Below are 27,865 nucleotides of genomic sequence, written 5' to 3' on the forward strand. Positions count from 1 at the left end.
TTTCTGAGCATGCTGCTCTTCAATCATCCAGCAAATGTCCACTGAGCACCCTGGGCCCGGGGGGAAACCTATCGGGGATCTCAACAGCCACGAAGGGGGGAGGAGTGGGGAGGAGGAAAGAAGATCTCCAGGGTGATGAGCATCAGGGTGGGTGGGTGTCTCAGTCTCACTACTGTCCCCAAATCAAAGGGAAGTCCTAGAGCTCCACCTCAAGAGGCTGGGCTTCGGGGGCCCTTCCCTCACCCTAGGACAGGATAAAAGTCCCCTCCAAGCTCCCGCCAAAGAAGAGCAGGAGGAGAGGAGAGGCCAGCTTGGGCTCCTCTGGGTGAGAAGGGAGCCGGAGATCCACCGGTATGCAAGATGTGGGGGTCCCTCATTGCCCCACTGTGGCTGGGGGTCTCGTGGGGAAGAAGCTGCTCTCGGCCCTGGCCGGGGTCGCCGTCACTCTCCTGCTGGCCCAGCCTTGTGGGGGTACTGCGCCAGGTAACAGCCCCTGGATAGCCAAGGAGACGGGCAGTGGAGGGGGAAGTGCTTGGGTCGGGGGGCTGTGGACCCCTCCAGACCCCGAGTCCCCTTCCCTCCGAGCAGCTTCCCCCAGGGCAGTGGAGACCTCGGTCCTGCAGAGTTGCATCACAGAAGCCAAACTGCTGGTGGATGCCGCCTACAATCAGACTCAGAGGAGGTAGCCTGGGGCTGGGGTCTGCTTGGGCCTGGGCAGGAAGACGGGCTCCAGCTAAGGGCCTCTCACCCGGGGCGTCGAGGGACAGTGACATGTTGGCAGAGAGCCTCCCTTCCACCCATCTACCTGTTTACACACCTGCCGGCTGATCACCCGGGACGGGCCCTGCGGGGTGGGTCTGCCTCCTCTGACCGCCCTTCCCCCTCCTCTTCTGGGCAGCATGAAGCAGCGCCTTCACAGCGACTCTGCCAACCCCGCGGACTTCCTGTTCTACTTCAAACAGCCCACATCGGCCACCAGGACAGCCGTCCAGGCTGCCGATTACATGCACGTGGCCCTGAGGCTGCTGGAGGAGAAGCTACAAGTCTCGGCATCCAGTTCCTTCAATGTCACTGGTACTGTGCCCCCCCCCCGGGCCCCCAGGGCTGCCCTGGCCTGGGAGCAGCGGAAGGAAGCCAGGAGGGGGAGGCAGGGTGTGCAGCCTTGGGGTGTTGGGAAGGGAGCGGGTAAAGGATGGGGAGCACAGAACAGATCAGCTCAGAAAGGAGCCAGGATCTGGGATCCAGAACCCTGTCCACCTGCCTCACCCCCAGATGTGCTAACGGAATCCCAGATGTGGCTGCTGTCCAAGGCCAGTGGCTGTGCTGTCCAGGACCAGGACGAGAAGTGCAGTAACCAGTATCGTACCATCACCGGGAGATGCAACAACAAGTGGGTCCCAGGGGCGTGCCTCCCTTCCCTCACCCCTGCCTTACGCACTGAGTGGTCTCCAGCTCTGGAACCCTGCTAACCCGAGCCCACCCACTGTTGCAGGAAGGTACCCTGGCTGGGGTCCTCTAACACCCCCCTGGCTCGCTGGCTGCCGGCCGAGTATGAGGATGGGCTGTCACTCCCCTTCGGCTGGACTCCTGGCAAGAGGCGCAATGGCTTCCTCCTCCCTCTTGTGAGTCGGGTCTGAGGACCTGGGCGATGCTTGATCCTCCTAAACTTGGGGGTGGGGCATGAGGAGAAGAACAGCCCAGTGTTAGCCAGACGGGACTGAAACCCAGGCTCTGCCCCTGGCTGGCTGGGTGACTTTGGGCAAGTGATAGAGCCAAGTCTCGGTTTCCTCATCTGCAAAACAGCTGTAAAACCTGCTTCATGCTGCTGGTATAAACAGTAAATAAACATCGTATAGGATATAACCTATTAATGCCAGCCATTACATACTTTTTATGAAAAGAATTACTGTCAAAGTATCTTGCTAAATGCAGGGGTTCTTAAAAGTAGGTGTACAGTTGATGCGAAACAGTTTATTCTTGTATTATTATTTATTGTATTATTCATGTATATTAAAACTGTACACCGCCCTGGCCGGTTGGCTCAGCGGTAGAGCGTCGGCCTAGCGTGCGGAGGACCCGGGTTCGATTCCCGGCCAGGGCACACAGGAGAAGCGCCCATTTGCTTCTCCACCCCTCCGCCGCGCTTTCCTCTCTGTCTCTCTCTTCCCCTCCCGCAGCCAAGGCTCCATTGGAGCAAAGATAGCCCGGGCGCTGGGGATGGCTCTGTGGCCTCTGCCTCAGGCGCTAGAGTGGCTCTGGTCGCAACATGGCGACGCCCAGGATGGGCAGAGCATCGCCCCCTGGTGGGCAGAGCGTCGCCCCTGGTGGGCGTGCCGGGTGGATCCCGGTCGGGCGCATGCGGGAGCCTGTCTGACTGTCTCTCCCTGTTTCCAGCTTCAGAAAAATGGAAAAAAAAACCAAAACAAAACAAAAAAACTGTACACCTACTTTTACCCACTACTGTATAAAGGGTTATACACCTTAATCTAGTTATACCTACTGATCTATGCTGTTTCACATTTATCAATTTATCAATTTTCTGTTAATATATCAATATAACAATCTATCATCTACCCATCTATCAACATCTACTTACTAATTTTTCTTCCCTTGATCTATCCATTCTCTCTATAGTTATTATTCATTACCTAGTAACCAGTCTGTGCGTCTATCAATCAGTCTATCATCCAGTTATCCATTAGTTTATAGATGGATGTATCAATTTGATCTAATAACCTCTCTGGAAGTGCTGGTAGGGTCTGAGCCAGCTGCTTCTCCCCTTCTCTTCCCTCCTGGAAGACTCAGGAGCCAGACCAGACGCCATCTTTCTAGGAATGGCAGCCACAGAGGCAGGGGGACAAAGTCGGAAAGGGCAGGGAGGGCAGGGGAAGAGGAGGAGAGACTGTGTGTCTTCCCGGGCTGGCTCTAACACATTCCGGGTTCCAGAAGCCCACCCCCAATGCTGACCTATTTCCCCACCAGGTCCGGGAAGTCTCTAACCAGATCGTGCGCTTCCCCAGAGAGAGGCTGGCCCCTGACCAGGGCCGGGCTCTCCTGTTCACGTACTGGGGTCAGTTCATCGACCATGACCTGGACTTCTCCCCTGAGTCCCCAGCCAGAGTGGCCTTCACCGCAGGCGTCGACTGTGAGAAGACTTGTGCCCAGCTGCCCCCCTGCTTCCCCATCAAGGTACCCCAGGCCCACCTCCGGGGGCCCTGGCTCCCCTCCTGGGCCGAGGGCTGGGGACGGGACCCGAAAGACCAAAGTACCATCCTACGGAGCTGTCTGCGATGCTGGGCCATCAGCCAGAGACAAGAAGCAGCGCCAGGCACAGACCCCAGTTCTGTGCACGTTTGAGGGGCGGGGTTGGGGCACTCCGCGGGAAGTTCGGTGCAGCTTCACAGAGGGGGGAGCAACTGAGACTGGAGTGAGCCCAGCAGGGGGAGCCTCTGGCTGCTGCTTTTGGAAGCCTTTGAGTCTCTTAGCTCTCACCTTTCTCTCCTTCTTGCCATGGTGCGAGGGGCCTGCAGCGTAATTACTCGTTCCTGGAATGGGGTTGTGAGCAGGCTGCTATCTTTCAGGCTGAGGAGCAAGGGTGCTGTGGACAAGAGAGAGGAAAAGATGCACTGCGGGGGGGGGGCAGAGCCTCTACTGGGGAAACGGGGTACACACGAGCCCACACACGCACAGCCTCACACCTTCCCTCACACTTAATAGGTAAGGCGGTATCCATGGGGCAGGATCTGCACAAGGAACGACATCTGGCAGGCTCCTCCCTGTTGCAACTTTACTTATTCTTCAAGTTCTGGTTCAGGGGCGCCTCCTCCAGGGAGCCTCCTCGGATCTTTCTATTTCACTTTTCACTTTTGGCTTTTAGATCAAGTGTAACAAATGGCACATCAACGAAACATTACATTCTCTACATGTGTGTGTGTGGTCAACTGAATTGCCAGCTTCCTGCCACCTGTACTAGGTTTTGTTGCTCTTCATATCTCTGAAGCACCCAGCACAGAAAGGGGCATAGAAAATAGCTGGTGAATTTAATGGAATGAAAGGGGCATAGGCCTAAGTGTCAGAACCAGGTTTCAATCCTTCCTCTCCTGCTAATGAGCTGTCACTTCTCATCTCTCTGAGCCTCAGTTTCCCCATGAGGAAAATGAGGATCTAAGGCAGTGGTAGTCAACCTGGTCCCTACGGCCCACTAGTGGGCGTTCCAGCTTTCATGGTGGGCAGTAGCAGAGCAACCAAAGTATAAATAAAAAGATAGATTTAACTATAGTAAGTTGTTTTATAAAGATTTATTCTGCCAAACTTAGCGAAAATCCAACATAAAGTACTTGGTAAGTAATTATTATTATATGCTTTAACTTGCTGTAACTCTGCTTTATAAATTTTATAAAGTAAAGTTACTTCCTTACTTTATAAATCACCATTACTGTGGAACTGGTGGGCGGTTAGAAAATTTTACTACTAACAGAGATACGAAAGTGGGCGGTAGGTGTAAAAAGGTTGACTACCCCTGCTGTAAGGCTTCAGGCATTTTTCTTTCCTTCCTTCCTTCCTTCCTTCCTTCCTTCCTTCCTTCCTTCCTTCCTTCCTTCCTTCCTTCTTTCCTTCCTTCTCTCTCTCTCTCTTTCTTTTTTCTTTCTTTCTTTCCTATTTGCCACTTTATCTATTTTCTCCCTTTTCATTGAGTATATTGGGGTAACACACTGGTTAACAAAATTATACAGGTCTCAGGTGCTCAGGCCTACAACAGACCACCTGGACACTGCATTGTGTGGTCACCGCCCCAAGTCAAGTCTCCGTCCATCGCCCTGTACCCCCTTACATCCCCTCCCCCGCCCCCCACTGCAATCAACACACTGTTGTCCATGTTTAGGAGTTTTCTGCCTTTTTTTCCCTTTTTTACTCAATCCCTCCATCCCCCCTCCCTCAGTTCCTTCCTCCAACCCCAACAGCAGTCAGCCTGCTCTCTGTCTATGAGTCTGCCTCTATTTTGCTTGCTAGTTTATTTTGTTCCTTAGATTGCACATAGGAGTGAAAGCGCATGGTACTTTTCTTCCTCTGCCCGGCTTAGCGTAATACTCTCTAGGTCCATTCATGCTGTCGCAAAGGACAAGATTTCCTTCCTTTTTATTGCCGAGCAGTATTCCATTGGGTAAATGTACCACAGCTTTTTTATCCGCTCATCTACTGATGGGCACTTGGGCTGCTTTCAAATCCTGGCTGTTGCAGATAATGCTGCACTGTACATGCGGGTGCATTTATTCTTTCAAATTAATGCTTTGGGTTTCATCCATTTCTAACCTTTCATAACTCTATGATACAAAATACTAAGGACGTTCAAATTGACCTGGTGAGCAGTGTGAGTCTGGATGAGTCAAGGAGGGTTTCCTGAAGGAGGGGAGTTTTCCGCAAGGTTTTGAGGCAAGTGTGTGATGACCAAAAGCAGTGGGCTTGTTCTTCCTGGACTCCCAGGTCACGGGCTCCTCTTCCATCCCAGATTCCACCCAGTGACCCCCGAATCAGGAACCAGCGAGACTGCATCCCCTTCTTCCGCTCGTCACCCTCATGCCCCCAAAACAGAAACACCGTTCGAAACCAGATCAACGCACTCACCTCCTTCGTGGACGCCAGCATGGTGTACGGAAGCGAGGTCAGCCTCTCCCTGCGTCTCCGCAACCGGACCAACTACCACGGGCTACTGGCCATCAACCAAGCCTACAGCGACAACGGCCGGGCCCTGCTGCCCTTCGACAACCTGCACGACGACCCCTGCCTCCTCACCAACCGCGCCGCGCGCATCCCCTGCTTCCTGGCAGGTCAGACCGGGGTGCAGAGGTGTCTTTCTAGGACGCAGCCTGTCCCTGGGTTCCGAGGTGGGAGGCCACGGTGGGGTGTGGTGAGGGTACCTGTCTTCAGACCTCAGTATCAGGCACACCATGGGACAGATCGCTGTGTAGTCATCACAGGATTCATAAGTTCTTAGGAGTTCCTTTGCAAACACCTGTTTATTCCCAGAAGCGCTGACTTTTGGAAAGGTCCCCCAGTTTTAATCCATCTTCCACCTGTTGGCTGTTTATCATGTTTCTGGAACCTCATATAGAAGCATTCTTTCTACTCAGTCATAGCCTCTTTACTTGAAAGCAGCTTGATTTCCACCTACATTTTTTTTCTTCTCTGGCCTAAATTTTTTAATCCTAAACTAGACACTGTTACCTGGTACCTTGTTACCTGGTACCTTCTTCTGGATGCGTAATTTGAACTCTCCTCGGGCTCTTTGGCCCCACGCACAGGTTATGACAACGGGCATTGTTTCTGGTTAGTTAAGGTATTTAAATGGGCTGTCTCTAATCCTCAGAGCAGCCCTGGCAGGAAGCCACTGTTCTCACCCTTGTTTTACGGGCGAGACACTGAGGCTCAGGGCAGAGGACTGACGTGGCCCAGAGCACAAAGTGCAGGTGGCGGGGCCCACAGTGGGAACGCCGAGCAGCAAGATGTCCAGGTCTGGGATCTTCCCACGCCATCCCCACCGCCTTTCCCACAGGGACTTGGCTCCAGCCCCCCTTTTTAAAGACTGCATTTTTTTTTTTTTTTTTGCATTTTTCTGAAGCTGGAAACAGGGAGAGATAGTCAGACAGACTCCCGCATGTGCCCGACTGGGATCCACCCGGCACGCCCACCATGGGGCCCCGCTCTGCCCACCAGGGGGCGATGCTCTGCCCATCCTGGACGTCGCCATGTTGCGACCAGAGCCACTCTAGCACCTGGGGCAGAGGCCAAGGAGCCATCCCCAGCGCCCGGGCCATCTTTGCTCCAATGGAGCCTTGGCTGCAGGAGGGGAAGAGAGAGACAGAGAGGAAGGCGCGGCGGAGGGGTGGAGAAGCAAATGGGCGCTTCTCCTGTGTGCCCTGGCCGGGAATCGAACCCAGGTCCTCCGCACGCTAGGCTGATGCTCTACCGCTGAGCCAACCGGCCAGGGCAAGACTGCATATTTTTTTGCACTTTCGCGAGTAGTCTACTAAAGAGAGAATTCAGTAAGGCCTTGTATGAAAGGGTTTAGTTCAAGGGCAGAAAGGGCCCGTGAGTAGGGCCCGCCTCCGGGAATTTGCTGGGAGTCCTGGCCTCCAGGAGAAATCCTGGCTCCAAGAAGATGCTCCGCCCAGCCCTCGCTCTTGCACGACTGCTAGTCCAGAGCTGGGTAAAGACCCGACCCTCGGAAGAGAACATGCAGGTGGAGGCTGTTCACAGGACAGGCAGGCTCAGGTCCCCAAGTCAAGGGTCTCAGAGTCATCCAGCTCCCCCCGGCTGCTGTGGGTCCGGTCACCCTGCAGAGCGGAATCATTAGGCAAGACTGTCCTGCCCCAGACTGGCAGCTGCGCTGAGCTTTGTCCCCGTCTCACCGGAACCTCTTCCGGTCGCTCAGGCCTCTGAGAGCGGGCTTCCTCCCCTCCGGGGTTGGGAAGAGGGTGGTGGTCGGCGAGCAGCCTTACAGTGCAGCCCAGGAGATGGGGGTCCAGTGCGGGCTGGGAGCTGGGCGCAGGTCCCTCACAGTGCAGCCCAGGAGATGGGGGTCCAGTGCGGGCCGGGAGCTGGGCGCAGGTCCCTCACAGTGCAGCCCAGGAGATGGGGGTCCAGTGCGGGCCGGGAGCTGGGCGCAGGTCCCTCACAGTGCAGCCCAGGAGATGGGGGTCCAGTGCGGGCCGGGAGCTGGGCGCAGGTCCCTCACAGTGCAGCCCAGGAGATGGGGGTCCAGTGCGGGCTGGGAGCTGGGCGCAGGTCCCTCACAGTGCAGCCCAGGAGATGGGGGTCCAGTGCGGGCTGGGAGCTGGGCGCAGGTCCCTCACAGTGCAGCCCAGGAGATGGGGGTCCATTGCGGGCTGGGAGCTGGGCGCATGTCCCTCACAGTGCAGCCCAGGAGATGGGGGTCCAGTGCGGGCCCGGAGCTGGGCGCAGGTCCGAGAAGCCCGCACCTCTCTCTGGGCCCCAGAATCCGGTCTGCCCTAGCAGAAGGACGTGTCTCTGGGAAGAGCTACGGTGACTCTGTACCTGGGGTTTCCAAGGTGACACTCGATCAACCGAGAACCCCAATTTGGCCGCCATTCACACCCTCTTTCTGCGAGAGCACAACCGGCTGGCTGCCGAGCTGAGAAGACTGAACCCGCAGTGGACTGGGGACAAACTCTACCAGGAGGCTCGGAAGATCGTGGGGGCCATGGTCCAGGTAGGGAGCCTGGGGCCCAGCCTCCCCCAGAAGACAGCCTGCCGTGACGCATCCTCAGGGACATGCCTCAACACGTTGGGTCTGAGGGCTGTGTGTGCACCTGGGCTCTGCCTGTATCCCCAGTGCTGCCCCTAACAACCCTGTGGGACCCTGTCCGTGCCTGAGCTCTGCCTGTATCCCCAGTGCTGCCCCTAACAACACTGTGGGACCCTGTCCGTGCCTGAGCTCTGCCTGTATCCCCAGTGCTGCCCCTAACAACACTGTGGGACCCTGTCCGTGCCTGAGCTCTGCCTGTATCCCCAGTGCTGCCCCTAACAACACTGTGGGACCCTGTCCGTGCTGCTCAGCTGCTCCGGGCCTCTCTGTCTCCAGCAGCCAATGGGCCGTTAACACTGCTACATTTGACAGGGTGACATTCAAGAATTAATATGTCTGAGCAGTCCTTCAAAAAGCCGCAAGTCCATCCAAAGGGGAGGGAGCAGGGGAGGCAGCCACGAAAGTAGTTTCCTCCTCCGCCTTCCCTTCTAGATCATTACCTACCGAGACTTTCTGCCCCTGGTTCTGGGCAAGGACCGGGCCAGGAGAACCCTGGGGCCCTATGACGGGTATTGCCCCAACGTGGACCCTCGTGTGGCCAACGTCTTCACCCTGGTCTTCCGCTTTGGGCACACCATGATCCAACCCTTCCTGTTCCGCTTGGACAGTCAGTACCGGGCCTCAGCACCCAACTCACGTGTTCCGCTCAGCTCCACCTTCTTTGCCAGCTGGCGAATCGTGCATGAAGGTGACCGGGTTTTTCAGAGGCGGATGGGAGTGGGGTTGGCGAGCACCCCCTTCCCCGGGTGAGCCAAGCCTACTGCCAGCAGGCCAGGCAGCTGCTCGGGCCACTGCTAATCATCTTCCCAGGACAGGGAAAACAAGGCAGGTGCCACCAAACCCCTCAGCCATCGGCCTCTCATCCCCTCCAGGACTGGAGATCTTTAAAAGGGGAGGAGACCAACGTCCGACTGGTGGCTTGTGGGCCTAAAAGAAGCTTGCCTTCCATTCCTTTAAGAAGTAGGGGTGAGGCCCTGACTGGGTGGCTCAGTGGATAAAGTGTCAACCCGGTGTGCCAGAGGTCGCGGGTTTGACCCTGCTGAGGGCACATACGAGAAACAATCAATGAGCACACAACTAAATGGAACTAAATGAAACGAGTTAATATTTCTCCCTCCCTCCTTCCCTCTCTCTCCATCCCCCCCTTCCCCCTCTTCACTCTTTCTCTCTTTCTCTTCCACTCTGTCTCCCTCAAATCAATGGAAAAATTAAAAATAAAGAAAAGTAGGGGTGAGGCCCTGGCCGGTTAGCTCAGTCAGTTAGAGTGTCGTCCCGAAACACCAAGGCTTCCCTGGTCAGGGCGCAGGTGGGAAGTGACCAATAAACCCACAACTAAGTGGGACAGCAAGTGAATGCTTCTCTCTCCCTTAGTCTGTCTCTCTAAAATCAGTCAATAAAAAATAAAAGAAGAGGTAGGGGTGAAAAAGGTGAAAGCATTAAGCAAAATAGTAACTTCCAGACAGACAGCAGCATGGCAGTTACCAGAGGGAAGGGGGAGGGAGAGGGAGGAGGGGTGGGGGACAAGCGGTGACTGACGGAGGGAGACGCGACCTGGGTGGTGAACACACAGTACAGCGTACAGGTGATGGCTTATAGAACTGTACACCTGAAACCTGTATAATTCTATTAACCAGTGTCACCTCCAGTATATTCAATTAAGTAAAAGATGTAGGGGTGATCCCTTCCCCTGCCAGCCCCAGCTCTCTTCAAGCTCACCCATGCCTCTGTTTTCTGGAATAATCATCATAATAAGAATATAAGCAGCCCACTTATCTGGCTCTGCGCTACCTTGGCACCACGTGAAGACTCAGGGGCTTCCCAGAGGTTGGTCCAACCTGTGCTCCGCACACTCCCCTCTGTCAGGTGGCATTGACCCCATCCTCCGAGGCCTCATGGGCACCCCCGCCAAGCTGAACCAGCAGGACTCCATGCTGGTGGACGAGCTCCGGGACCGGCTGTTTGAGCAGGTGAGAAGGATCGGGCTGGACCTGGCGGCTCTCAACATGCAACGCAGCCGGGACCACGGCCTCCCAGGTGAGGGTGCCCCCACCCCTTCTCCCAGGCTTCGCGAGGACCAGGGCCGCTAGGAGTGGGGGTAGGGGTGACGGGTTTCAGAGACGACCCTTGGTGCCCCCTTCCCGAGCGGGACCGTCTGCGGAATGTTCCGTGGTTCAGAGGCATGCCAGGCCCAGGCTAATGCCGTAGGCGTAGAGCGTTCCTGGGACCACCTTGTCGCCATCCTGCCACATCCTTTTTGTCTGTTGCGGGGTCTCTAGCTTTAGGTTCACAACAGGACCAGGACTTGGGCCCAGGAGACGAACAAAGATGACCCAGATTTTCTAAGTAGAGAGAAACAGATATAAAAGGCAGGGAATAACTGCTTCGTTCCCCAGCACGCAAGTTCAGAGGAGAGAGGCTAACCTTCCAGGGAGAGAGAAACTGGCTTCCGGCTCCAGTGGAGAGAGCGGGAGCCTGGCAGGGGGTAAGATTAAGGCCGCCTTGAGTGTTTGGTGAAGACACAGAAAGCTTTATACCAGGAAAGAAGACAAGTTAGGCATTTTGCTAGGAACTGTCATGGATATTAAGTTATTTAGTTTCTCCAGTGACCACAGCCATTTTTACAGAAAAGGAAATAAGCTCAGAGACATAAATTCTCCCAACGCCACATATCTAAGAATTAGTAAAACTTGAATCAAATTCAGAATTTCTCCTTTCGTCCCCTGTTCAGGCGATGGTGTTAGAGGGAGGCTTTGGCCACTGCCTGGCTCCGCTCTCCCTCTCCCCACCTTCCACTTTCCTGTCCACATACAACCTGAAGCTGTGTTAGCAGAATGGGGGGAATTTCACTGCACCTAGCACAGCGCTGGGCAGGGACCCAGCAGGTGTTCAAGAACAACTTGCTTTCCTTCATTACACTAAAAAGCTACAGAGCTGTGGGTGCCCCTTGTTGGAGAACTGAGATTGCTAGCCACCCAAGATGCCACACGGAGACTGTTCCCCCAATACTTGTTCCCTGCAAGCTGTCCCCGAAACATTTCCCTGATACTACCTCTTACAGCCTATTGTTATCCCTTCCCAAGTCCAACATCAAACTGGGGATTGGAAGACCTGGTTTGAACTCCCCTAAATAGTAGAGTGACCTTGGAAAAGTCATGGTCGCTTAAGCTCAAGTATCCATTGATAAAATGAGGATTATAATTTGTGAGGATTCTGACATACAGTCGTGCAACAGAGCTGAGTACGGTAAAACATGACGTGGCTGTCCCTTGTTCAGCTGGGGGATGGTGTTTATGAGTTGTAGTCAGTGGACGAAGTCGGGCTCGTGTTCCTTCGGGTTATGGCAAAACTGTCCCTTACGGTGATGGTCCCACCACATCAGGGTGGCCTGATTCTGGCGTGAGACCCTGACAGCTGAGACATCAGCATGGATTTTTCTTTGGAAGTTTCTCAGTAGGTGAAAAAACTTAAAAACAGTTTTATTGAGGTATAATTGACATATAAAATTCACCCATAGGAAATACACAATTCAATGACATTAGTGTAAACTTGTGCATTGATCACCATATCAAACATCAGAATGTTTTTATCAGGCACAAAAGAAACTTCATAATAACAGTCAACCCCTGTTCCCACCCCAGCCCCTGTCAACCACTCATTCTGCTATGTATTTGCTCTTCCAGACCTTTCATACAATGGAATCTTATAGCACGTGGCTCTTTTCTCAGTAAACTTTATCCTTGCTTTTCATTTCTTGTTTTGTTCACTCACTTATTTCTTCATTCGTTCACTCTACACAACTGCGAGTCTCTTGCGTCCTGGGTGCTGTCCTAAGTGTTACGCACTCCAGTTTGACACGCACGCAGTATGGTTGTGTGCATGCATCTGGTCTCCGGCTCAGGGCCTCCTCCGCCCGCAGGCTCCGGTTCCGCCTGGTATGACCTGACCCCAGAGCCCTCAGGAGAAACGTGGAGAGAAGCAAGCTAATGGGAAGACAGCGGGGCTAAGGTTGCAACTGCTGGCTCCTCCTTCCTCTCAGGGTACAATGCCTGGCGGCGCTTCTGTGGGCTCTCCCAGCCCAGGAACCTGGCCCAGCTGAGCCAAGTGCTGAGAAACCGAGGTCTCGCGAGGAAGTTCCTGCATCTGTATGGGACCCCTGACAACATCGACATCTGGATTGGGGCCATTGCGGAGCCTCTTCTGCCGGGGGCCCGGGTGGGGCCTCTTCTGGCTTGTCTTTTTGAGAACCAGTTCATAAGAGCCCGCAGCGGAGACAGGTAAGTGACCCAGACCTCAAGAAACTATAGCCCCAGAGCAGGGAAGAAAAGCGCTAGCATTTAAAGACTCAGCAGTGGGGGAAAGTGCTCTTATTAGCTTCCAAGTTCACAAGGTCTGAGACCAGGAGGATCCTGGAGAGCTTGGTCAGGCGGGGAGAGACCGCTGACCCAGGAAGGCTGATGTCGCCTGGGCTGGAGGCACCTTTAACCCGGGCGAGAGACTTCTCAGCCTTGCTGTTCCAGACCATAGGATCCCAGAAAACACAGTGGACCTCCAATAAGGTTCTGGTTTAAGAGCTGACTTCTTATTTGGAGTTGGCCTTTACCTAGGTCCAAATCCACCCTGGCCACTTAAACTACTGTGCATTTAATGCTGGGCAATTTACTTGACCGCTGAACTGGTTTCATTTATAAAGTGGGAATAATACCCATTTTGCAGGAATTCTGTGAGAACTGAATGAAATCGTGTACCTCACCACAGGTGCTCTATTACATGTTACGTCCCCCACCCTCACCCACATCTCTTGACTGTTTTGGAAGGTTCTGGTGGCAGAAAAAAGGCGTTTTCACCAAGAGACAGCGCAAGGCCCTGAGCCAGATTTCCTTGTCTCGAATCGTGTGTGACAATACCGGGATCACCACCGTTTCAAGGGACATCTTCAGGGCCAACACCTACCCCCAGGGCTTCGTGAGCTGCAGCTCCATCCGCGGGTTGAACCTGTCAGCCTGGGCGGGCAAGTGAGGCATCCGCAGGTAAGAGGAGGCACTGCCCCGGGAGCCCTGGGCCGAGTCAGGCCCTCGCCTTCCCCAGACGGGATGGTCGAGTCCTCTTGAGCCTCAAAGCAGGGACAACAGAGCCTGTCACTCGGGGCAGGGTCCTCTCTCCTAGTGGCTTCCCAGGACGCTAGCTCCGGGCTGATAGGTAAGCCCACCCAGGGCTGAGGACTTGGTGGTGAGGCGATTAGGAAGGACCAGCTAGCCTCAGCCTAGCTGTCAACACCCTGAGACCACGTCCCCTCTGGATGCCCAGCAGGGTCCTCACATGTCCACTTCTGCTGCTTCCACAGGACTCCATCCCAAGCCTCTGCCCTTGGAGCCAGGGAACCTGTTCACCTCCCCCACCCCCCCACCCCCCAGCACACATCCTGCTGATGATCGGCTGGCTGCGGCTCAGAGCTGGCTCTTGGGCTGGGAGAGCCAGGGGGCCCAGCAGCAACGACCCCCCGGCCAGCCCAGCAAGGAGGTCTCAAGGCCTACGCAGGAAGTGACCTGGAAGATTCCAGCCAGTTTCTTAGATTTCCCAGCCCGTCCCTGACCTCTGCCCAGGACTGGCAGACCACCCCGTCCCAGCCTCTAGCCACCCCGATCCTCCCCGGGGGCCTGCAGGCTGGGCAGCACGCCCTGCTTCTGCCAGTGAAGCACTGTTGAGGGCAGGAGCTGGTTCCCAGGCGGCCGGGGAGGGCGCGCCCTCGTTCCAGGCTTTGCTGCAGCTGTTCAGGACTGCTGCTAAGACACAGCTGGCACTGACCTCTCAGCCTCTCCTGGGGGCTGCGTTAAGAGAATCAAAAGAACCACTCCTGAGTAGAAAAAAGCATAAAAGGGGTAGGGTGCAGCACTAGGGGACCCATGGGTGAATACCTCAAGCACACCCGCGACCTGAGCAGAAAACAGCCAACGGAACATCAGTCAGTATAAAAATCTTTTATGTATAAAAAACACAATAAAAGATACCACCCAACTAGCAGAGAGGACTGGGCATGTCTTCAGCTTTCATTTGCTCCAGAAATAGTTGTATCTCAAACACAACAAGCCTCGAGCAGTGGGACAAGGTCGCCCTGGAGAGAAGAGGCTGAGATCCTGAGCTGGGAACTTAAAACCTCTTTCCTCCTTTCTTGGCCTCCACTTGTAAAGAGGTTGTGGAGCAGTGGGTACCTGCAGCCCACTGCAGCTGACACTGAGGCAGGCCAGGCAAGAGGCTGTGTCAAGGACAGGACTGCTCTGGGGCCGTCCCACACCAGCCTCGGGCAGAGAAATCTGTCTGGTTGTGATGCCCACTTGCAGGGGCTGAAATAGGAGGGTGGGCCGCAGGGTCTCTGGCTTTCTTGACACATGGCAAGGGGAAGACCCTGCATTAGACGAGGCAGAGGGGACAGCCTGGGGATTTTCTAACTCTTCCGGTCTCGGCGGGTCTCTGACCAGAAAGAGGAGGAGGTGGTGGAGAGCACCGGCCTCAGCTGTCACTTGTCACTCGTCTCTTACGCCCACACGGAGGGAGAGGGCTGCAGCAGGCTAGGAGACCGTGGCCCCCAAGGGGCTCACCAGGTCCTCGGGAAGGCTTTCCCGGGCCTCCTGCATGCGGCGCCGGGCGCGATGGAAGGCCTCTGAGAGGGAAGCGAACACAGCGGTCAGCTACTATGCTGGGGCGACCACGGCCCACGTGAACCCTGGGTGGCCGCTGGGGGGGCGGGGGCGCCTACCCAGCACGTTGTGAATGGAACTCTGCTGGCTAAATCCGTCCAGACGGTCCAACACACTCCTCATCCTCTTCCGGAGAGAACTCGATTCCATGAAGGCCCTGCAGGGGAGCGTGCCACGTGGCCCCGTGACTCTCCGGCCCCAGGGGTCAGGAGCCCCAAGGCCGAGGGCCAGGCTCACTCACCGGGACTGCTGCAGACAGTGCAAGCGGAAGGTGACGCTCCCCGTGGTCTCCGTGCGGAGCCCGAAGCGGCTCAGGCGCTCCCCCTGCGGCGCGGTTAGAGGGTGTCAGGCTTCCGCTGTCGCGGACCCGGGCGCCACGCTGGCCTCGCTCCCATTCCTATCCCCATTCTTAGGGAGAACATTCTGTTGGGGACACCTCATTCCAGCACCCAGACTATCACCTCCAGGCTAACACTGGGCTCCCGACCGCACAGCAGGGAACATTCCAACCTGAGAACAAACCCTCCCTCAAGCTTCCTGACTACCCTCCCCATGTCCGCCTGAGACCTCAGTGATGGGCTGGGGGAGGGGCTGGGGACCAGGGGAGATCTCCTAGGGGAGTAGCGTGGACATCTGCACCCGGTTCAAAATGTGGCTATGACTTTCAGCGTGAGCAGCAGGAAGGAAGGGGCTAATAATGACGTGATGAACAATAAGAGGCCTTAGCCCAAGCCCACCTTCTACAGAGCAGATGGGAGTGCAAGGGCCCAGAACGGAGTGTCCCCAGAGACAAACATCACCTTGAAGGTTCCCGGAATGCGCACGTACGAGAGGTCCTCCAGCTCCAGAGACCCACCGATGAAAAACCGCCTCAGCTCAGCCACCGTGCCAGGCTCCCTGGGTCTCCAGGTGGGCACCGTCAGGGTGTGTGAGCCTGGGCAGGAAGAGGAAGTGAGACCTGGGCCAGAAAGGGCACGCGGCCCTTGCTGACTCCCCAGCGATGACCCTGGCCTGGTCACCACAGCACTGTTCTGGTGGCAGTCTGACCTCTGGGGAGGACCACCAGGGTAGTAGTTAGGGCACCTGTTTGGAAGTCAACCAGACAGAAATTCAAATCTCAGTGCTGCCCGCTATTACCTGTGGACCCAGGTGAAGTGTCTTAACCTCTCTGCCTTCTTCTCATCTAGTCAAATGGAAATACCACCACCACCTCAACCTCCAGAGGAGCTGGGGGAATCAGAGAGAAGCACGTAGCACACAATAAAGAATGGTGGCTATTGTTTAAATAAATACCGGCCGCTTTGCCACGCAGTTTCTCCCTGAAGGCTGCGGGTCCAAGCAGAGGCGCCGAGGCAGATGGCAGACACACACGGGCGCTGGGTGCCCCAGGTCAGCTGTCCTTTCCCTCACTGCCTCTCCTGGAGGGGACATCCCTCAACAGCAGCAAGGAATCTGCCCGTTAATGCTCCTGACCCCTAACTATCCCTACTTCTCACTGGAAGCGGCTGAATCTTCTGGAAGTGTTTGTCTTGTTTAGGTGCTGGGGCAGGTGGGCCACATGAGGGCGGGGACAAGAGGTCACCTGGGGTGGCAGGCAGCACCACAGCCCCGTAGCCTTCCACGCGGTACCGCTGCCAGTAGTCCAGGGACAGGACCTCACAGTAGAGCACAGGCCACTCCGGGAGAGCCTCTGGGGGAAGGTGAGAGAAGTGGCGGGTCACAGGTCACAGGGCTTCGCGGGAAGGTGGCCCCGCCCGGGGAGGCCCAGGGCCTCGGACCGACTGCTGAGCCACTCACCAGCTGACTCATCTTCATGGAGGAAGGAGGCCTCAAACGTGAATGGATAGGAGAAGTAGGCCACCTTGTCCTGAAAAAGAGAAGTGTCACGTTATACTCTGTGTCACGGGGTAGGCAAGGCTTCACCCGAGATTTATTTTCCCTGTGGCCAACGACGAGGTCACCTTCACCAGGGAAAAAGAAAACCTGTCACCGCAGGTAGGAAAGAGGCTGAGGCAAAGGGACCCCAGTTACAAGCTGCTCCCATTCTCACAATAGCAGTGGGAGGACGGGGATGAAGCAGCCCCACAGCGCCCCCAGGAGGGCCGGGGATGAAGCAGCCCCACAGCGCCCCCAGGAGGGCTGGGCCCAGCTCCGGAATGTCCCCAGAGGGCGTGGCTGTTGGCCTGTGAACTCCTCAGGTGCCGCCCAGGAGCTGAGTCCTGCCCCCTTCCAGGCGCTGGCTCTCGCTCTCCATACCTTTCCCAGGGACCGGGTGGCACAGGTCTGCGTCACTCCCGACAGCTGCTGCGACGCTGGGCCCGACCACTCTGAAAGCCAAAGGCGATACCTTGTCAGTTTCCCTGGGAGGAGGGCAAGTGTTGAGAAACAGACCACGCTCCTTCATCCACGCGTGCACTCACTCACACAATCATTCACTTAACATTTCCTGAGTGTCTACTCTATGCTCGGCCCAGTCAGTGGGGATATCTCGGTGATCAGATGGAAAAGATTGCCGTCTCCCATGGACCTAACGTTCTATGGGAGGGAGCTGACCAACCAACAAGAGACCAGCAGGTAGTGATCCCTGCTGCACCAACACTAAAACGGGTGGCGGAATGAGTGACCCGGAGGCTCGTTTGGGTGGAGTGGTGAGGGAAGACCTCTCAGAGGCGACACTTGGGCTGAGACCTAAACTCTAGAACAGCGGTTCTCAGGTTGAGAACTGCTGTTCTAGAAGAACCGGTTGTACAAAGATTTAACAGAAAGGGTTCCAGACACAGGGCGTGGCCCTGAAAAGGCCCAGCCTTGGATACTCAAATAGCTTCAGATGGACAGAAGCTGAGGAATTAGCCAAAGAGGCTGATGACCTACCAAAAAGAGAGGAAAGAGAAGCATGGAGCCATAAGCCAAGAGAAGGGTACGAGTGAGGACAAGTGAACATTTCACATGGTTCTAAGAGGTCGAGTAAGGGGAAAGCAGAGAAGTCACCACAGGGTTTGACAGCTTGGAAGTGATCGACGGCCCTGTAAAGGACAATTGATCGATGGCCCTGAAAAGGACAGTAACAGGCCCTGGCCAGTTAGCTCAATGGTAGAACATCAGCCTGACATGTGGATATACCAGGTTCAATTCCCAGCCAGGGCACACAGAAGTAGCGCCTATCTGCTTCCCTTCTCCCTTCTCTCTCTTTCTTCCCCTCCTGCAGTCAAGGCTCCATTGGAGCAAGTTGGTCTGAGCACTGAGGATGGCTCCATGGCCTCAGCCTCAGGCACTAAGAAGGGCTCAGTTGCTGAGCAATGGAGCAATGCCCCAGATGGGCAGAGCAGTGCCCCCTAGGGGGCTTGCTGGGTCTGTCCCAGTCTGTGTGCATTTGGGAATCTATCTGCCTCCTCTCCTCTCACCAAATTAAAAAAAAGAAAGAAAGAAAAGAAAAGAACAATAAGTTTCACAGAGCAGGAGCAGGGAAGGAGGCCTGACCAAATGCCTGTAGAAAACTTTCAGAATGGGTATAAAAAGAGAGACTTATGAATGTTACTTACTAGTAGTTGGTAACTCCAAAAAGAAGTGGACGTAGATATTGTCATACTCATAGCCTTGGGCTGAAACTAAGAAAGCAAGAAATAATTTTTCTGATTCTCCTATCTCCCTTTGACACCCACCCAGTCCTAAAGGGTCCATACACTTCTGGAAGAAAGTCCCTCGAGGCCAGGAACTCTCTGTGTTTCCAGGGAAGACTCCTGGCTGAGTCTCCCAAGTGCTGGGCCGGGTGGATTACTTCACAGCTCCATCAGGGCACCTGACCAAGCACAAGAGCTCTCTGTCCAGCAAGACACTTACCTACCTCTCCGTTCACAAAGAGCCGGAGGTAACCCGGGACAGTCTAAGGGAGAGAGAAGCGGGAAAGATGAGGGGTGTGCGGGAATGGCCACTTCTCCGGCCGGTCTGTCCGCAAATCCCCGGCAGCCCTGACACTGGATGATAGGTCGGGATATGTCACTAATGTCTTTCTTCCCCACCCTGCCACTTCACAGATCTGTTTCCTAAAACATCTAAAATGCGTAATGTAGAAAAAAAGTACATAATTTAAATGGGGGGGCATCACAATATGGGAGATTTAGAAGAACAGCCACAGGAAGCTGTAACAGCTGTCCTTTGGGCGTGCTGGGAGCCGGGAGCCCTGTTCCCTTTCAACGGCTGAGGTCAGGAAGCGAGGGGCTTTCCCGTTTGGGCTATCTGTGTAGTTATCCTACCTAACTTTTTAACACTGGCCATCTGTTACGAATGCAATATAACTATAATGAAAGTTAGTTTTTTGGAGGTGGGCAGAGACCAGTGGGTTGTTTTAGCCTTGTTTCAGATCTAGAAATGGAACTCCTGGAATGAGGGCACACAAAGAACAGGACCATAAAATAACTGACCTCCACTGTTTTGTTTTGTTTTCAGAGAGCCAAACTATTTGACACACAGAAGTGACACCCCTCCCCTCTCTACGAGGCCCTTAGGAAAATATCTACGTGAAGTGAGGGTGGCATTTCTCATCTTTATATTTATTTTTAAAATTAGTTATAAAGTGATACATGCATGCATGGCCACTGAAAAAATTCAGAACTACCTAAGCTTAGAGAATTATAAGTAAACATCCCTGAAGCATCACTCTCACCACCCCATACCATCTACTACCCACAGTCCACGCTCTCCCCAGAAAGAGCTGCTGCAGCATGTGTGCCCCTGAGAGCCCTTTTCCTGCGTAGTAACTGTTCTATATCAACACACAATGTTTCAAGAACATGAACAGGGACCATCCTCCGTGTGCTGCTTGACTTCCTCTGACACTGAAGAGTAGTCTCGGGACCTTTAAGAGGTACTGTTACCAGCCTGACCAGGAGGTGGCGCAGTGGATAGAGTGTTGGACTGGGATGCAGAAGACCCGGGTTCGAGACCCCGAGGTCACCAGCTTGAGTGCGGGCTCATCTGGTTTGAGGAAAAGCCCACCAGCTTGAACCCAAAGTCGCTGGCTCCAGCAAGGGGTTACTCGGTCCGCTGAAGGCCCGCGGTCAAGGCACATGAGAAAACAATCAATGAACAACTAAGGTGTTGCAACACGCAATGAAAAACTAATGATTGATGCTTCTCATCTCTCTCTGTTCCTGTCTGTCTGTCCCTGTCTATCCCTCTCTCTGACTCACTCTCTGTCTCTGTAATAAATAAATAAATAAATAAATAAATAAATAAATAAATAAATAAAAAAGAGGTACTGTTACCAGCCACAGTCAGAGGCCCTGGCTGACCAGCTCACAGCCTATGGGGTGCCCAGCACTCACCATCTCAAAGTCGGTGCCCACAAGACTGCTGAGGTACTCCTTGTGCCGGCCATAGAGCTGTGGAAGGGAACCAAACCAGAACCCAAGATGTGACCCACGCCAGACCAGGGTTCAGTTCTGAACGGGGGAAGGAAAGTGGTAATGGGAGATGCCACACGCGCTGGAGGCCTGGCGTCCCAGCCACGGACATTTCAAAGGGAAGCAGCGGGGGGGTGGACGGTCCTGGGACATACGTGACCCTGGGCAGACTACTGGGCTGTTCAGTCTCAGTGTCCTCACTTATAAGTGCTAGCAACGAAAGTATGTACCTCAAAGAGTCGTCGTACAGTCTAAATGAAATAAAGTATGTCAGATACCTAACCCAGAGCATGGGAAGTGCTCAAATAAATGCTCTGTTGATGACGCTCTAATATGATCAAAAACTGGGGTCTGGTATGTCAGCGATGCTTCCTACTTCAAGAGGCATAAAGAACAGACCCCAAAGCTGCTGACATCACCCTCGGACTCGGTCTCAGCTCCCAGGTGCTGGGGCTCACCCCTGCAGGTGCTGGGGCTCACCCCCCCAGGTGCTGGGGCTCACCCCTCCAGGTGCTGGAGCTCACCCCCCTCAGGCTCTGGGGCTCACCCCCCTCAGGCTCTGGGGCTCACCCCCGCACACCCTGCCCTCGCAGTACTCAGGGTCAGTGCGCTCTTACGTCCTTGAACACGCGCTGTTCCCGCGCCTCCTCCTCCGGCTGCGCGAGGGAGGACACGTTGTCGATGGTGTACCTCCACAGCTCCTGCTTCTCCCCCTCGCTCTCGATTCTGTAAGGTCAAAGCCACGCAGCAACCAGCTCTAACAAGAGAGGGGCCCTCCAGCTCTAGCCCGGGGCTGAGCCACCGCTGGCCACACGCTTCCTTTACAGGATGGAATGACCATGATGGACGGAGTGACTGGGAGACGGAAACAAAACGGCAAAGCAAGGGCGCCGGACCAGACTCGGAGAGGGTAGGGTCTGGGCCCGTTTCTGCCTCAAAGTCACGGTGCAACCGTGAAGCGTGACATCCCTGGCACCCGGTTCTCTGACCTAAGAAACGAACAGGGGTATCTCGAGAACTTCTAATTTACGCTTCTGTTATTCCGGGACGGAGAAATGAAAACACAGTGCCCAGAAGACCCGGCTGAGTTCAGCTCACCCCGTTGCCGCCAGTTCCTATGCTCAGCAGCGCAGAGAAGTAATTTCACTTAACTACACTGCTAGAGTTATTGCTTTTGAATTGGTGTGGTGGCACATTTTCTGAGAACAGGATCCCCAGTATCCTAGGGGTCAATGACCCGGAACAGAACATGAACCACCACCTGGGGGGTTGCAAGTCAGAGCAGATGAAGGCATTTCTGCACATCTCCTCAGCTAGGGGCAAGAAGTGAAACCAAGGGAAAACATGCCAGCCCCACCCCCCTTTCTCTCCTCACCGGTAGGGTCCTTTGAGGCCAGTGAAATCCGGCTTCACTGTGATCACACCATTGCTGTCCACCTTCAGGGTACAGAGGACATGTTCATAATTCTTATAGCCAAGCCTAGAAACCAGAATGAACAAGGCTCAGGATCACCGGTCCCACTTCCAGGGAGAGGAAGGGGGAGTCAGACCACTTTAGGGGAGAGGACAGAGGCAGAAGTGAGAATTATCACAGTAAAACACTCTCCTCTGAGGACCACCAAGCGGAACAAAAAGAAGAAAAGGCCCGTCCCTCCCAGATACCCTAGGCCCTGGTCGGCAAACTCATCAGTCAACAGAGCCAAGTATCAACAGTACAATGATTGAAATTTCCTTTGAGAGTCAAATTTTTTAAACTTAAACTAACTTAAACTATATAGGTAGGTACATTGTTATTAACTTAATTAGGGTACTCCTAAGCTGGCCAAAGAGCTGCATGTGGCTCATGAGCCATGGTTTGCCAACCACAGCCCCTAGGCTAACCACAACAGGAGGGAGATGGTGATGGGGGGAGACGGTGATGGGGGGAGACGGTGATGGGGGGAGGTGGTGGGGGGAGGTGGGGGGAAATGGTGAGGGGGGGAGACGGTGGGGGGGAGACGGTCGTGGGAGGAGACGGTGATGGGGGAGATGGTGGGGGAGGAGACGGTGATGAGGGAGACGGTGGGGGGAGATGGTGATGGGGGGAGATGGTGATGGGGGGAGACGGTGGGGGGGAGATGGTGGGGGGAGATGGTGGGGGGAGGTGGGGGGGAGATGGTGAGGGGGGGAGACGGTGGTGGGGGAGACGGTCGTGGGGGGAGACGGTGATGGGGGGAGATGGTGGGGGGGGAGACGGTGATGGGGGAGATGGTGGGGGGAGATGGTGGTGGGGGGAGACAGTGATGGGGGAGATGGTGGTGGGGGGAGACGATGGTGGGGGGAGACGGCGGATGGGGGGAGACGGTGGTGGGGGGAGACGGTGATGGGGGAGATGGCGATGAGGGGAGACGACGGTGGGGGGGAGACGGCGATGAGGGGGAGATGGTGGATGGGGGAGACGGTGGGGGGAGACGGTGGGGGGGAGACGGTGATGGGGGAGATGGTGGGGGGAGATGGTGGTGGGGGGAGACAGTGATGGGGGAGATGGTGGTGGGGGGAGACGATGGTGGGGGGAGATGGCGGGTGGGGGGAGACGGTGGATGGGGGGAGATGGTGGTGGGGGGAGACGGTGATGGGGGAGACGGCGATGAGGGGAGACGACGGTGGGGGGGAGACGGCGATGAGGGGGAGATGGTGGATGGGGGAGACGGTGGGGGGAGACGGTGGGGGAGGGAGACGGTGGGGGGGACTAGTGATGGGGGGAGACACTGGGGGGGGAGGTGGTGGGGGGGAGCTAGTGATAGAAGGAGATGGTGATGGGAGGAGACAAGGAGGCGGATCTGGGCTGGCAGTGAGGAGCTGCACTCACTTCCCATAGGGCCCCAGGTCTGCCATGATGTACATCGTCTGAAGAGGGGTGTTGATGACATGGTTGTTCCTGATGAACTCTTCTGACGGTTCCCAGGTGACAATTCGTGACTTGAGGATGCCACCCTCCCTGGGAGACACCACAGGAAGGGTCACTTGCCTGGTACCCCCTGAAGAGCCTGAAGGAGGGAACATGGGGGAGCATGCCCAGGTGGAGGTCTGCTGTGGAAGCTTGAATGGGTGGCCATGCCGTGAGCAGTGGCATGGGAGGACACACAGCCCCCCACATGCACATGCACTCACGTCCCCCGCCTATCCTGCCGTCGCCGCCTGACATTCGCCATTCGCTCGACCAAGAACGATGGCAGCTCCTTGGTCGCAGTGGTCATTTTCTGACAGTGCTGGGAAAAGAGAGCAGCCCTGTGTGACCCAGCTGATCAGGGCCACCCAGGACCAAGGCCCCAAAGGGAAGTCTTCCTTCTGAAACCTCATCCGGGACCTGAACCTAAAAGTACCCACAAAACACATGCTAATGGAGGCAGCAAGACACAAGCAAGCCGAAGGTTAGAGTCCCACTACTTCCTGATGTGCCCTAAGGTTTCAGCATATTAGCCTTCAGAAATGAGCTCATTTGTGCTAACATGAAAATGAGCCTGCTATTTCTGAGCATGTACCAACAAAAAGTTGGGCGAGTTTGCCTGGTAGCTGTTGACATTAACTAGGTAGTTAAGAGATCCCAAACGAGACACAAATATTCTGTGGAAAATGCTTACAAGGGAACCGAGCACTAACTGTAATTTTATTCACTTTCCCAAAACAGACAACCCAGATTTTATATGTCCCCAACCCACAGCTTTCCTAATAAAAGCATCAACCTTCCAAAAAACACTCACTTTGAACAACTGTTCCTTGCAGAGATCTACCAGGTTGTAGACAAAAATCAGAAAATAGCGGCTCTACCATCCCTCAAAGGGGTTAAAATCTCACTGAGAAGACAGATCCCGCCAGGGACTAAAAAACAATGTTAAACAAGTCCACCAGGGTGTGTTGGCATACTTGAGGTAAACTGAGGACAAACGCCATTGGCTGCACCGAACTTCTCAAACTCATACACTCAGAGCTTGGGCTGAATCCCATAGTGAATTTTATCTAGATTAGTGATTTTCAACTGGTTTGCCGCAATACTTTGATGAAACATGCAAGGGCTGACTATTCAGTCAAGGGCACTGACCTCTTTTCCCTTAGACTGTCAAATAAAAAAAATGACAACAGCCAATACAACAATATCTGCCCAGTGTGAATAATCAAATTGTACCTTTATTTTTTTTGTCACATCAGCAAAAAATATTTTTTAGTGGCTGCAAACTTTTAGCAATTAGTTTATGAGCTCCGTGAGATGACAAAGGTTGAAAATGGTTCTCGACTCCATCTACCTGTCATCTCATGAGGCATGGAGGATGTCAAGCTCAGTGGCTGCTTCTCCCTGTCTGCAGCCTGCACGCCTCCCCTTAGAGGCCCTGCCAGCTCCCCCAGGCTCTCCAGCGGTGGAGGAGGGAGCAGGAGCCACACCTCCCGTAGACTGTGCCCACTCTACTACAGAGCAGTTCCTAGACAGGCTCTCTGTCACCCCTTAGCAGGCTCTTGATTTAACACACAGAACCCAGCAAGGCCAGAAAGCTCAGGGAGGTAAAGGAGAAGGAAGCCATGGGACCTCGGAAAGAACAATACCTCCTCCAAATTGGTGTATCTGTCCGAGTCGGTGTAGGTAAAGATCCGTTGGTTCTTCCTTCTACCCGAGTCCTCCAGCTTCAGGATGTCTTGATGGTACTGATGATCCAATGGGCTCTGACAGGCGGCTTCATTCTGGTACAGATCTACTTCAAACTGAGGTCACAAGGAAAGAGAGAGCTACTGTACTGTGTCAAACTTTTGTTCCCATAACTGTTGGACAGAGCTGATACAATCTGACATGTTTTTGTAGCCAGCTCTCCACTACCTAAACTAATGGAGGGCAGGGGATTCAAAGGATGTAAGCGCCAAAAGGAGCCAGAGTGATGCTGTTAGTGATGGCATGTGGCCCAGAGGTAAGAAGTGCCTCACCCAGGATCATAAAACTGGGTAACGGCAGTTACTATGCCTCACTGCCCTTGTTAACACAATAGCAGGGAGAATAAAGTGCAATAAGCTTTCTGGAAATCGGTTTGGCAGTCTGTATGAACACTCTTTCCCTGCCCACCAGCTAGGTGGGGGTGAACCAGTGAACCAGGAGAAAGTAGACTGAGCAGACAAACGACATGGGCTCACCTGGCTAAAGAGCTTCTCCTGCCACCCAATCAAGACCTCCTCCTCTTCATCTTCATCTGGGCGGTGTCCACCTCCAGAGACAACAGGACGAGCAACGTTTGAGCCAAACCAGCACCACTTCTGGCTCTGTGGTTAGTTTAATCAAAGCCCCTGCTCTTATATTTGCCACAAAACCAGCTGGAGTTCAGTGATGTATTAAGTACTCACTCTAGACAAAGTTTGGGGAGGCTGTGGATGTACAGAAGCCAAGATTGAGACCCAAGAAGTTTGAATCACTACTCTAATTTGAATAAAAGGAAGACAGGCCTTGTAGGAATTATTTGATCTAATTCCATGTCAGTAGCTGAAATTTAGATCTAGGCCGAATAGCTCTTTCCCAATCCCAACTGTCTACATTTGATTAAAATGAACCATGACATATTTATCTTTACTATTCCTGAAGCCACAGATCTAGAATCACAAACACTGTATCAGGAGAGAAAAAGAGAGGCACATAAGTAGTGAACCAAACCTAATACACTCCTGGCTGAGCATGTCTTGTTCAGAGACACATGCTTCACAACCCACCAGCCCACACTCTTGCCCAGGGCTACTTTTTTTAATGGAAACAAAAGCAGAGAGACTAGAGGCCTAACACAAGCACACTGTCCTCTCCTGCTCACTCCCCTGCCTTCCCAGACTAGCAAAACTGCAGGAGCACAGTTGATGTTAATATGCACATTTTTCAAGCAGACCCCAATTTTTAAATTGTTTTTAAAAGTGTTTCTGTGAGTACTTAGAACTTAGAGAATATTTTTCCCTTAGGGGGAAAAAAAAAGGCCACAAATAGAATTTAGGTTGCCAGGAAAATGTATAACATATCTAAAGTATGGTATTTACTATGTCACTACATTTAACCACAATTAAAATAAAAATCTTGAGGCAGGAATCATGCCCTATTCAAATTCCATATGCAACATAATATGGCAGTTAAAATGGCCTAATCAAACCATGGCTTCAACGTTTACCAGCCATGTGACCCTGGGCAAGGAACCCAACCTCTCTGTGCCTTTTCTGAGACCACAGCCCTGGTTCTATTCTGTCTTAATAGGTAACTACCACCGTAGGCCCTGCGCAGACACCTAAGGGTGCAGGTCACCACCATACACCCACTGGAGGTTGGGTGAGGCCTGAATGTGGCCAAGTCTATGAGGTCCTTCCCGCGCTGGGCAGCAGGCTGGTTATGGAGGAAGTTCCTTGATGTAATTCGTTGCAGGTGGACTCTGTCAGGGAAAGAGAAGCCCCAAATACTCGTTAAAAGACCCACAGCCAGGAGATGAACACGAAGCAAAGATGGGGGAAACACAGAAGAGGGTGGGGTCCCAAGGTGTGCGGGGTACACGCAACTGAGGGGTGTGAGCGGGACGCGGGATCCTAAGGAAGAGTGAGGATGAGGGGCCGTACTGGGGACACAGGACTCCGAGGAACCTGGGGAGGGGTTCCGGGGTGGGGGCTGGAAGCTGTGCGTGAAGACGGTGCGGGGTAGTGAGGGCGGGATGGAGAGATCGCGGAGGCACAGAGCAGAGCTGTAAGCGGAAATGAGGGCCGCCGAACACTAAGAAGTGAAGCTCAGCTCGAATTATCTGAGAGCATAAAAGCACAGGGCTCCGGGACGGTGCGACTACCGGAGGCGCAAGTTGCGCACGGGGTCTCGGGAACGATACACAGCCTCCCCGGTGTCAGTGTTCCAGACGGCCTCCGCCATGACAGCTGCAAGGCGCCGCGACTGCGACTGCGCCAGAAAGCGCGGCGCCCCCCGTTCCCTCGGCAACGGAGACGCTGAGTTCCGGAGGAAGGGGGAAACGCTGCGCGCGCAACTCTCGGTTCTCAGTGGGCTGCGCCTCCGCCAGTCCAGTGCATCCCCAGCAGAGGCCAAGTATCCGTTCGTCCTCGTGGCAGGATCACCGCTTTCCACAAGTGTGAGCAAAGCTTGTGCACACCCAAGGCCAACTTGATGAGGAAACTAAAGCAGAGCTATTGGCCCTTTCCATATGGATTCAGAAATGGTGATAAGGGCCGGATCCAGATGCCCTGAGTCCTGACCACTACTTTTGCCACCAGACCACACTGATGTCCACTGAATGCTTGGCACGTTGGCCTGAAAATTGGTGGACGTGACTCATACCATGTTTCCCTTCCCAGAGGAGTCAGGGAAGGTGATGGCACTTATACAGACGTGAACCTATATTCTTGGGGGAAATAGGAAACTGTCAGAAGATGTATGAGTCCTTGTGTTGGTATTCACTAAGCCAGAGAAAGAA

General features: G+C 54.3%; 2 protein-coding genes across 4 annotated transcripts; one reads left to right on the forward strand and one right to left on the reverse strand.

The window, feature by feature from the left end:
• Positions 1-299: 299 nt before the first annotated feature.
• Positions 300-14,142, forward strand: EPX (eosinophil peroxidase). The gene is made up of 13 exons (XM_066264040.1): positions 300-483; positions 589-682; positions 899-1,074; positions 1,273-1,390; positions 1,493-1,622; positions 2,983-3,189; positions 5,507-5,825; positions 8,067-8,227; positions 8,756-9,011; positions 10,187-10,357; positions 12,360-12,597; positions 13,138-13,350; positions 13,665-14,142. The coding sequence occupies exons 1-12, from the start codon at positions 354-356 to the stop codon at positions 13,337-13,339; spliced, it is 2,202 nt and encodes a 733-aa protein (XP_066120137.1). The 5' UTR covers positions 300-353; the 3' UTR covers positions 13,340-13,350; positions 13,665-14,142.
• A 141-nt stretch (positions 14,143-14,283) lies between these two features.
• On the reverse strand, positions 14,284-27,322 carry MKS1 (MKS transition zone complex subunit 1). Of its 3 annotated transcripts, none has more exons than XM_066264042.1 (18): positions 27,230-27,322; positions 26,718-26,827; positions 25,566-25,636; positions 24,990-25,145; positions 23,565-23,662; positions 23,263-23,391; positions 21,790-21,894; positions 21,032-21,140; positions 20,337-20,393; positions 18,853-18,895; positions 18,555-18,620; positions 17,272-17,342; positions 16,813-16,882; positions 16,598-16,705; positions 15,816-15,949; positions 15,257-15,339; positions 15,075-15,172; positions 14,284-14,978 (listed from the first exon to the last, which is right to left on the reverse strand). In XM_066264042.1, the coding sequence occupies exons 1-18, from the start codon at positions 27,307-27,309 to the stop codon at positions 14,887-14,889; spliced, it is 1,680 nt and encodes a 559-aa protein (XP_066120139.1). In that variant the 5' UTR covers positions 27,310-27,322; the 3' UTR covers positions 14,284-14,886. The 3 variants fall into 3 exon arrangements, with proteins under 3 accessions (XP_066120139.1, XP_066120138.1, XP_066120140.1); XM_066264041.1 differs by having other exon boundaries at positions 26,664-26,827; XM_066264043.1 differs by lacking the exons at positions 14,284-14,978; positions 15,075-15,172 and having other exon boundaries at positions 15,256-15,339; positions 15,753-15,949; positions 26,664-26,827.
• Between the last annotated feature and the right edge of the window lie 543 nt (positions 27,323-27,865).

Source organism: Saccopteryx bilineata, chromosome 2 (assembly GCF_036850765.1).
Source record: "Saccopteryx bilineata isolate mSacBil1 chromosome 2, mSacBil1_pri_phased_curated, whole genome shotgun sequence".
NCBI classification, from domain to species: Eukaryota; Metazoa; Chordata; class Mammalia; order Chiroptera; family Emballonuridae; genus Saccopteryx; species Saccopteryx bilineata.

Excerpts from the sequence above, each read along its gene's own strand:
- MKS1 (XM_066264041.1), bottom strand. The coding sequence starts at position 27,309 with ATGGCGGAGGCCGTCTGGAACACTGACACCGGGGAGGCTGTGTATCGT. Across the intron at positions 21,895-23,262 it reads GACCTGGGGCCCTATGGGAA|GCTTGGCTATAAGAATTATG; the intron begins GTGAGTGCAGCT and ends TCTGGTTTCTAG. Across the intron at positions 14,979-15,074 it reads TTCCATTCACAACGTGCTGG|AGGCCTTCCATCGCGCCCGG; the intron begins GTAGGCGCCCCC and ends CTTCCCTCTCAG.
- EPX (XM_066264040.1), top strand. The coding sequence starts at position 354 with ATGCAAGATGTGGGGGTCCCTCATTGCCCCACTGTGGCTGGGGGTCTC. Across the intron at positions 3,190-5,506 it reads CCCCCTGCTTCCCCATCAAG|ATTCCACCCAGTGACCCCCG; the intron begins GTACCCCAGGCC and ends CTTCCATCCCAG. Across the intron at positions 12,598-13,137 it reads AGAGCCCGCAGCGGAGACAG|GTTCTGGTGGCAGAAAAAAG; the intron begins GTAAGTGACCCA and ends CTGTTTTGGAAG.